General features: G+C 38.7%; 1 protein-coding gene across 3 annotated transcripts in view; it reads left to right on the top strand.

Moving 5' to 3' along the window:
* The first annotated feature begins 1,477 nt into the window (after positions 1–1,477).
* RFTN2 (raftlin family member 2) overlaps positions 1,478–8,597 on the top strand; it is a 78,704-nt gene continuing 71,584 nt past the window's right edge. The window contains exons 1-2 of one of the 3 annotated variants that reach the window (XM_010860909.1): positions 1,478–1,579; positions 2,011–2,157. In XM_010860909.1, the coding sequence (XP_010859211.1) occupies positions 1,549–1,579; positions 2,011–2,157 (178 nt within the window). In that variant the 5' untranslated portion in view covers positions 1,478–1,548. Of the gene's footprint in view, positions 1,580–1,952; positions 2,158–4,074; positions 4,207–8,597 lie in introns of those variants that run through there. The other 2 variants (XM_010860910.1, XM_010860911.1) reach the window with 2 other exon arrangements.

The following is an 8,597-nucleotide window of genomic DNA, read 5'->3' as shown; positions in this document are numbered from 1 at the left end:
TGGAGCCCAAAAAAATAAAGTCTGACACTGTTTCCACTGTTTCCCCATCTATTTCCCATGAAGTGATGGAACCAGATGCCATGATCTTAGTTTTCTGAATGTTGAGCTTTAACTCAACTTTTTCACTCTCCTCTTTCACTTTCATCAAGAGGCTTTTTAGTTCCTCTTCACTTTCTGCCATAAGGGTGGTGTCATCTGCATACCTGAGGTTATTGATATTTCTTCCAGCAATCTTGATTAGTGAGCTTCAAATACTCTATTTCTGCCATTCTAGAGCTTACAGCAAAAGAGAACATGAAAAATGACAGGTATAGAAGCACTGGGAATAGTCAAATCAGTCACACTAGATCAGAATCTGCTGTCTTTTTAGCCAAATTTACCCAGAAGTTGCTTATGACCAACCGTGCTCATCCTTGAGAATGAAAGACTATGGAATTTTCCTGTTAAAAAACACTTCTGAGAAGTAAGCTATTTAAAGAAGGCAGAAGGAAGAGACAAGAGGTCACAGTGATCTACAAACTAAATAATCTATCCCTTTTTGAGAGTTTTCATGTGCACTCTTCAATGTAACTGAAAAATCTTTTCAGGCTTGTGTTCTATAAAATCTGAAATTGATCAAGATTTGCTTTGTAAATAATGGGAATGGTGGCAGAATCACTTCCTTTCTATTACTATTCTCAACCCTGTTTTATAATGTAAAAGCACATTAACAAATCTATTTTATACTATTTGCCAAGTGTAATGTTAAGATATGAGATAAGATTATCTTTTTCAACCTTCGTAACAAGCCTGTGAGGTAAGTACTAGTATTAACTCCATTTTATAGGGGAGGAAATTGAAATTTGAGAGGTCCATAACTTGCCCAAGATCACGTCTCTAGTAGGCATTAGAAGTTGTATTTGAACCCAGGTGGTCTGATTCCAGGGCTCACAGTTCTGATAAGTATGTCATACTCATCAGAGTGATATGTAAATCATAAAATACAGTAACACTCATTACATTGTTCCATTATGAATTGTTCTTGACTTCAGGTAAATAGCAACATGTAAGGCTGAATGAATCAAGTTGTCAGTTGTTGTTTTTTAATTGAGGATACTCTGGGACCTGTGGAAGTGTTAGTTACTATCATAAGTCTTCTAACAGTAGAATATTTTAAACTTTGTAGATGTTAATGAAATTAATAATCCACATTAATGTCTCTTTGCAGTTAAATCTTTTTATTATGTTTAATATAAACATTTTATTTGTGGCAGTTTAGTATATGATTTTTCCAATAAATAAATAAAAAACTTCATGTGAAAAGAAATCCTCAAAAGTGCTATCTAAAGACTAAGAATGGAATTTTTTTTTAACTTTAACTTTTTTCTTTCTAGACTCCAGAAATAGTTCCCTGACTTCCTTTCTGTAAATGATTTTTGTTTCCAACCACGTTGAGAATCCATTTTTTTCATTCTCTCTCTCTCTCCTTTTGCTTTCTTGGTAGTAGCAGGGAGGAAGGAGGGGGTGGGCACAAGAAAGAGGGAAAAGAGAAAACAGAAAAAGAATTGCATGCCACTATGTCTGAATATAGCCTCTACTTGTAGGTATTTCCATCTGATTTGCACTTTTGCCTTTTTATTTCCGTTTCTGGACACCTTCTTTATCATCCAGCCAACTGGAATAGACAAAGCACTGTTGGTGCCCTGAGCGACAGAACTCTGGTAGGGGGCTGGCTGTAAATTGACGTGGCATGGAAATTCTCCGCTAAGTTGTAGCAGCTTGCATGTTTCTACTAAGATCAAGCCCAGCCTCCCAGAGCTGTAGCTTAATCATCATGGGTTCAGCGACTTTACAGCAAAATGGATAGAAAAAATCTTCAGCTCCTTTCTTTGGACTCAAATGTTTTCTTTTTGAGTATCTATGTTTTAGAGGAAAAAATCCAGGCAGTTAAGTCTGTAACTTTCTTTTTGCAGCTTAAACAACAGAGTTTGCTGGTCTCCCTCCCCTATCCTGCAATTTAATTCCTTACAGATTTTGCCATGGGGTGCGGACTTAGAAAGCTAGAAGACCCTGATGATAGCAGCCCTGGAAAAATATTTTCTACCCTGAAGAGACCGCAAGTGGAAACAAAGACAGAATTTGCTTACGAATATGTATTGCTGGACTTTACATTACAAGGTATTTTTGCTTCTATTTTATTTGTTAAATGAAAGATTTCAAAGAAAAAGGACTACTAGTTTTTTAAAGGGTTGGTTTGTGGCTTTTTACATGGTGCTTCATAATTAGATTGTGCAATCAATCTAACAATAATGCTTTGTTTCTTAATTACATTCTGAAAGATTTCAGTTCTGTTTGCTTTGTTTTTGGTAAATTTGGCTCATATGTACTTTATAAAATTAGAAAAACTGCTTGGAAACAGTTCTTTCACTTTTAAATCAAATGCTTATTTGTAGAAGGATTCATGAAAAACGCTTGCTTTCTCGGCCAAGTAGCTATAGCCTTAATGACAGTTTATGTTTTGAAAAAGATCTGAAAGGCACAAGAAGGTGGCATGTAGGAAATGTTACTTGCATCATGTGGAAGAATATTTGCTAAGACGATTCTGAGGCCTCCAACTGTGTTAAATGTTGTATTGTGCTAGTCATTTGATATTTTTGACCAAACTAAACCTGAAGTTTGAAAATACAGTAAAAAAGAAAAAACTATAGTCTTCTGTAAGATACTTCCTTTGCTTGATACCCGGTCCCTAACAGAGAAACTCCCTGTTCCAGAAAGTTGGAAACACAAATAAACAAGCCCAGATGGCAGCCTTGTGCACAGAACAGAGGCAGCTCGACTTCACAAATACTTTACCTCACTCCTTTTGGAAACTTTACTGTACAATGACATTGATAAAACTGAGTTTTTAAAAAGCAGAAGTATATCTTTAATTATAGGGTACTAAAAATGAAGTTGACTGTCTTGCTTGCTATTAGAATTTCCAGATATTAGTATTAAGTTCTTATTGGCAAGTTATGCTTTTAAATTCTAATAAGCTGCACATTTTATCAGTTAATAGATTTATACTAAGTGTATTATCAGGCTGGATATTAATTTATTTTAAACACAAATTCTCCATTTTTTGGTTTGTTCTGTAAACAGTGGATCTTTGTGCAAGTAGCAAGAGCAGCCCATTTTTCTTTGTCAAAAACTGAGCTAGCCAGCAAACTCCCTTCCAGAGGCATATGCAAAGTCTGTACATATATTTTTAATGTATTTACATTTCCATTTTTACCTAAGGTTAAGGCTACCAAAAGGAAAACTGTCAGTATTCTTACTTTTCTTTTTAATGATGAAAGTTAAAAGTAGATAAAGATAATGGTGATAATCAGAGAAGTAACTACTCAAATGAATTTTTCTATACTTTTTCAAAAACCATCATTTGAGAAAATATTTGTAATGTGGTGCTATATTTTCTCCATTGATTGTTGTCAATTATTTAGGACTGATTTTTATAAATTCAAGGACACAAACACATATTTTCCTTAACCTCAAAACCTTATCTGTTCATAAAGATTACGCCACAGCCATTCTGATCTGTGCTTTAAGATTTGCTGCACAAATCCCCATAGGTCTTAAAGCAACTTAAATTTTTTTTCTGATTTATTTCTTCCCAACAGTGTTAGCAATGTCAAACAAATTTGTTTAAATGCAACCATCCTTGAATCAGAAAAATCTACAGTTTTCTTCAGAAGTCATTTTGGTTTTGTTATTATTAGAAGCCCTTTTCTCTGTGAAAGGAGTAAAATTTCTACCTTTCACTCTACGTGTTTGGATGAGATGACAGAGTATTACAATATAAAGTGGAGATACGGGCATAGTTTGCAAATGCTAACTCAGAAAGCAAGCATCTATTTTAAAGTTGCACCTGGTTCCTATTTGGTCCAGGCGCCTAGTCTCCTGGTGTTCCCTTTCTCTGCGATTCTTCCACATGTTTTCGGTTTTGTTTTGTTTGTGTCTCTGCCTTTGCTTCAAAAGCCAAAACTCAGTATCAGCCCAGCTCCACAAATCACCTTTTTCTCTTCTGTTGTATCTCACCCCCACCTATTCCTCTAGTGTACAGAGAAGTGAGTCACATGGGGGTTAAAGCACGCCAGCCTTCTACGTTTAGCCCCAGCCATTCTGACCTGGAGTTGCTGTAAGGACTACTGAATAGTGGCATCTTCTGCCTCTCAGAGGCCATGTGCAGTGAGTAACCTTCCAGGAAACAAAATGGTCTGGTGGCGACAGCTGTGTGTGCTCATGAAGAGTCTGTCTCTTACGTTATTCTCCACTGTTTTTCCCAACAGAGAACATGGGATAGGGAGTTAGTCCCAGTGGGGCAGGAGACCCTTTGAAATTTTCAGTGCCCTGTGTTATAGTGGGTATAATTATCTTGAACAATTTGTTTTCCATTTAGTTCCATTCCCTCTGCATGTATGTGTGTGTGTGTGTGTGTGTGTGTGTGCCTTTCCCACACTTTTTTTTTAGTGTTGTGGGGACTTTGAGCCATTATTTATATATCTCTGGTGGTGGTGGTGGTTTAGTTGCTAAGTTGTGTATGACTCTTGCAATTCCATGGACTATAGCCTGCCAGGCTCCTCTGTCCTTAGGATTCTCCAGGCAAGAATACTGGAGAGGGTTGCTATTTCCTATGGGAGAAATAATAGTCTAATCATTAAGCACACAAGGGTCTGGAGTCAAGTTCCTGGCTTCTGAATCTAGACTCTTTCACTCACTAACTTAGCAAGTTTATGAACTTTGCTGTATCTCAGCTTCCTCATCTATGAAATGGGCATTCTAATGGTGCTTACATAATAGAATTGTTTTAAGGATTAAAGGAGATTATACAAAATAATCTCTTTGAAAAAGTACTTGGCACTTGGTAAGCAGGGCTTCCCAGGTGGCTCAGTGGTAAAGAATCTGCCTGCAATGCAGGAGACACAAGTTCAACCCCTGGGTAAGGAAGATCCCCTGGATGAGGAAATGGCAACCCACTCCAGTATTCTTGCCAGGATAATCCCATGGACAGAGGAGCCTGACAGGTTACAGTCCATAGAGTCACAAAGAGTCAGACATGACTGAGTGACTGAGCACCCATGCACAGAAGCACTTAATAAAAGTTAAGTATTATCCCTCCTAGCTTTAGGCCAGGTCTACTAATTGCACTATTGAGATTTCAGCACAGTCTTTGTGATAAATTTTCTGAATTATTGTATAGTAATCTATACATGTGTATTAATGAGAGTGTGTGTCAGAATTTCTAACACATATTACAGAATTTATTAGTGAAAAGTTCAATGAACTCTGCAAATGATCCAGAAAGGTTGGTGTGCCTTCTTGTGCAATCCTAGAAAATAATCTGAATAACCATGGCCTTAAAGATTTTTAGAGCATGTATATCTTTATGATTAAAAAGAAATTTCTATAATATTAGAAACCCAAAAGAAGGACAGATGGTAACTTCCTTATTTGACTTTCTAATAGAATTATGTAAAAACGCATTGAGAAAAATTTTGCTGGGCCCTGGCTAGCTTTCTTATTATGAGAACAGAAACTCTCATTGTCTTTTGTTATCATTGTTACAGTAATAAATATATTGATGTATGGATTCCATAGAAGATGCTGATAAGCAATGAAATACAAAAAGAAATAACGCATAGTTTTTGCCTTCTGGTACTTTAAATTCTAATTGGTCAGACTGGACAAGATTATGAACTCCTCAAGGTCAGGAAGTATGCCGTGTCCACCTTTGCATTGCTGTGTTTGGCACACTGTTTGGCACAAGACTGATGGCCAATAACTGGTGTTGAAATAATGGGCTTCCCAGGAGGTGCTAGGGGTAAAGAACCTGCCTGCCAGTGCAGGAGACATAAGAGAAGCGGCCTCAATCCCTGGATCGGAAAGATCCCTGGATCAGAAAGATCCCCAGATTGGGAAGATCCCCTGGAGGAGGGCGTGCCAACCCACTCCAGTATTTCTACCTGGAGAATGCCATGGACAGAGGAGCCTAGCGAGTTATAGTCTTATAGGGTCGCAAAGAGTTGAACACAACTGACAGTGTGGACCTGCAATGAGGAGAGGATACAAGGGGCATTTGTAAGAGACATTACCAAAGAGGAACTTAGCCTATGGTGGGCTGGATAGGAAGGGACAGAAAGAATGAGAAATCCAGGATGACTTCCCAGTTCTGAGCCTGAGTAACTGTGGGAATAACCATGCCTCCCACAGTACAAGGGGCATCCCACAAAGAGTCAGTGGGTGAAACAGCAATTCCATTCCAGGCACGCTGCCTGTGAGGTGGCAATGGAACATCCTGGCAGAGAGAGTTACAGGTACACGGCTGGAGATGATGACTTCCAGGAGGAACTGAAGTAAATAAAGTCTTAAAGAGGAGAATATGGGCAGAGCATAAGTGTCTTGGGCTGAGTCATCAGGCATATTTAATGGTATTGAGGACTATTCAACAAAAATGACAGAGTCTACAAGTCATTCCCTTGTAGCTCAGTCGGTAAAGAATCTGCCTACAATGCAGGATGCCTGGGCTCAATTCCCTGGTTGGAAAGATCCCCTGGAGAAGGAAATGGCAACCCACAACAGTATTCTTTCCTGGAGAATCCCATGGAACAGAGGAACCTAGAAGGCTACGGTCCATGGGGTTGCAAAGAGTTGGACACGACTTAGCAACTAAACCACCTCCAACAAAAATGACAGAGTCTGAGGACAACTGCAACGTATATAGCACCAGAGAAAACAAGGAAAGGAAGGGTTCAAAAAGGAAGAAATGATCAGTAATTTTAAATACTAGAGAACTTTCAAGAAGAATGAAAATGCAGCACTGAAGAGAATGCATCTAAAAATCAACAAGAGATGAATAAAGTGTCAGAAATGAGGGAAGGAAGGAAAGAAGGAAGATCAGTCCAACTAAATTTTCTGTATCTGTTTGACTCATAAGTTCTTGAATATTTTCTCAAGCTGTCAAAAGATTTTCAAATGTAAAATGCTACATAAAAAGAAATTTATAGCAAAAATTGCTAAATTTACTCAAGTGTCAACAGAATCCTTGACATGGTCCCTAGTGCAAACTCCTACCAGGTGAAAAACTGCATACAGACTTTCCTTATGTTTAAATTGGTGGGATATTTTGGTTTAAAAACGTAATAAAACCTCACAATTTCAGACTGTTATAGAAGAGAAAGATCCTATTCTGACCTGGGGGAGTAGGGAGTCTCTGATAATAGCATACAATTAACCCACTTGTTAGCTAAGACAGTAAGGCATCTGCCTACAATTCGGGAGACCTGGGTTCGATCCCTGGGTCGGGAATATCCTCTGGAGAAGGAAATGGCAACCCACTCCAGTACTCTTGCCTGGAAAATCCCATGGACCAAGGAGCCTGGTAGGCTACAGTCCATGGGGTCGCAAAGAGCCGGACACCACTGAGAAACTTCACTTTCACTTTTCAACCCACTTGAATAAATATTGATGTTGGGAGGAAAATACATTCCTATTGGCAATCTACATTATATTGGGGTTTTTTCTTATATCTGGGTGGACATTTATTTATTCTCTGAACTAACACTTACTCAGCACCTACTGAGCTCAGAATGAGGATACAGAGATAAGTAAACCCTAGTCCTTGACTTGTAAGAACCTGCATCGTAGCGAGCATCCTGCTGTGGGGTATTCATTTATGGTGCAAACACTCTATGCTGTGATACAGGCTTTGCTAGAAATCTGAGGGTTGTAGAGGAGGAAAGAAGAGCACCTCCACTTGATAGGTAGATCCAGAAAGACTCCTTAAAAGACATTCCACCTCAGGCTTCCCTCAAGTGGTAGAGAATCCACCTACCAATACAGGAGACACAGGTTCAATCCCTGGTCTGGGCAGATCGCACATGCCCATCGTGGCAACTAAGTCCATGTGCCACATATACTGGGTTGGTGCTTTAAAACTGGGAACCACAACTACTAAGCCCACGTGCCGCAACTACTGAAGCCCGTGCCCTACAGTCAGTGCTCTGCAACAAGAGAAGCCACTGCAATGAGAAGCCCACGTATCGCAATGAATAGTAGCCCCCACTCACCACAAGAAGAAGCACGCACAAAGCAACAAAGGCCCAGTACAGTCAAAAATAAATAAATAAAATTATTTTTTAAGAAAAAAAGCTTGCTTAGTTGCTAAAAAATGTTTTTAAAAAAATTTTTAAGTGCCACCTCCTATCATCTAAAGAATGAGTGGAACTTAGACAAAGATTTGTATCCATAATACATAAAATGAAACTGAAAATCAAGAAGGAAAAACCAACTGAATAGAAAAACAGACAAGAAATTTGGACAGGTAGATGACAAAACAGGAAATCCAAATGGCCAACAGACATATGAAACTGTGCTCAGCTTCATTAGTAATCAGGAAAAATGCATGCTAAAACCACAGTGAGAAACCACTACAAATTATCCAAAAAACAGCTAAAATGTTGAGAAAATGAAAGTCATGTCCAACTCTTTGTGACCCCATGGACTGTAACCTGCCAGGCTCCTCTGTCCATGGAATTCTCCAGGCCAGACTATTGGGGTAGGTAGCCATTCCCTTCTCCAGG

Source organism: Bison bison, unplaced genomic scaffold, assembly GCF_000754665.1.
Source record: "Bison bison bison isolate TAMUID 2011002044 unplaced genomic scaffold, Bison_UMD1.0 scf7180017864471, whole genome shotgun sequence".
In the NCBI taxonomy this organism is placed as follows: domain Eukaryota; kingdom Metazoa; phylum Chordata; class Mammalia; order Artiodactyla; family Bovidae; genus Bison; species Bison bison.
Note: the sequence above shows the minus strand (reverse complement) of the source record. Positions and strands in the feature narration are given on the sequence as shown.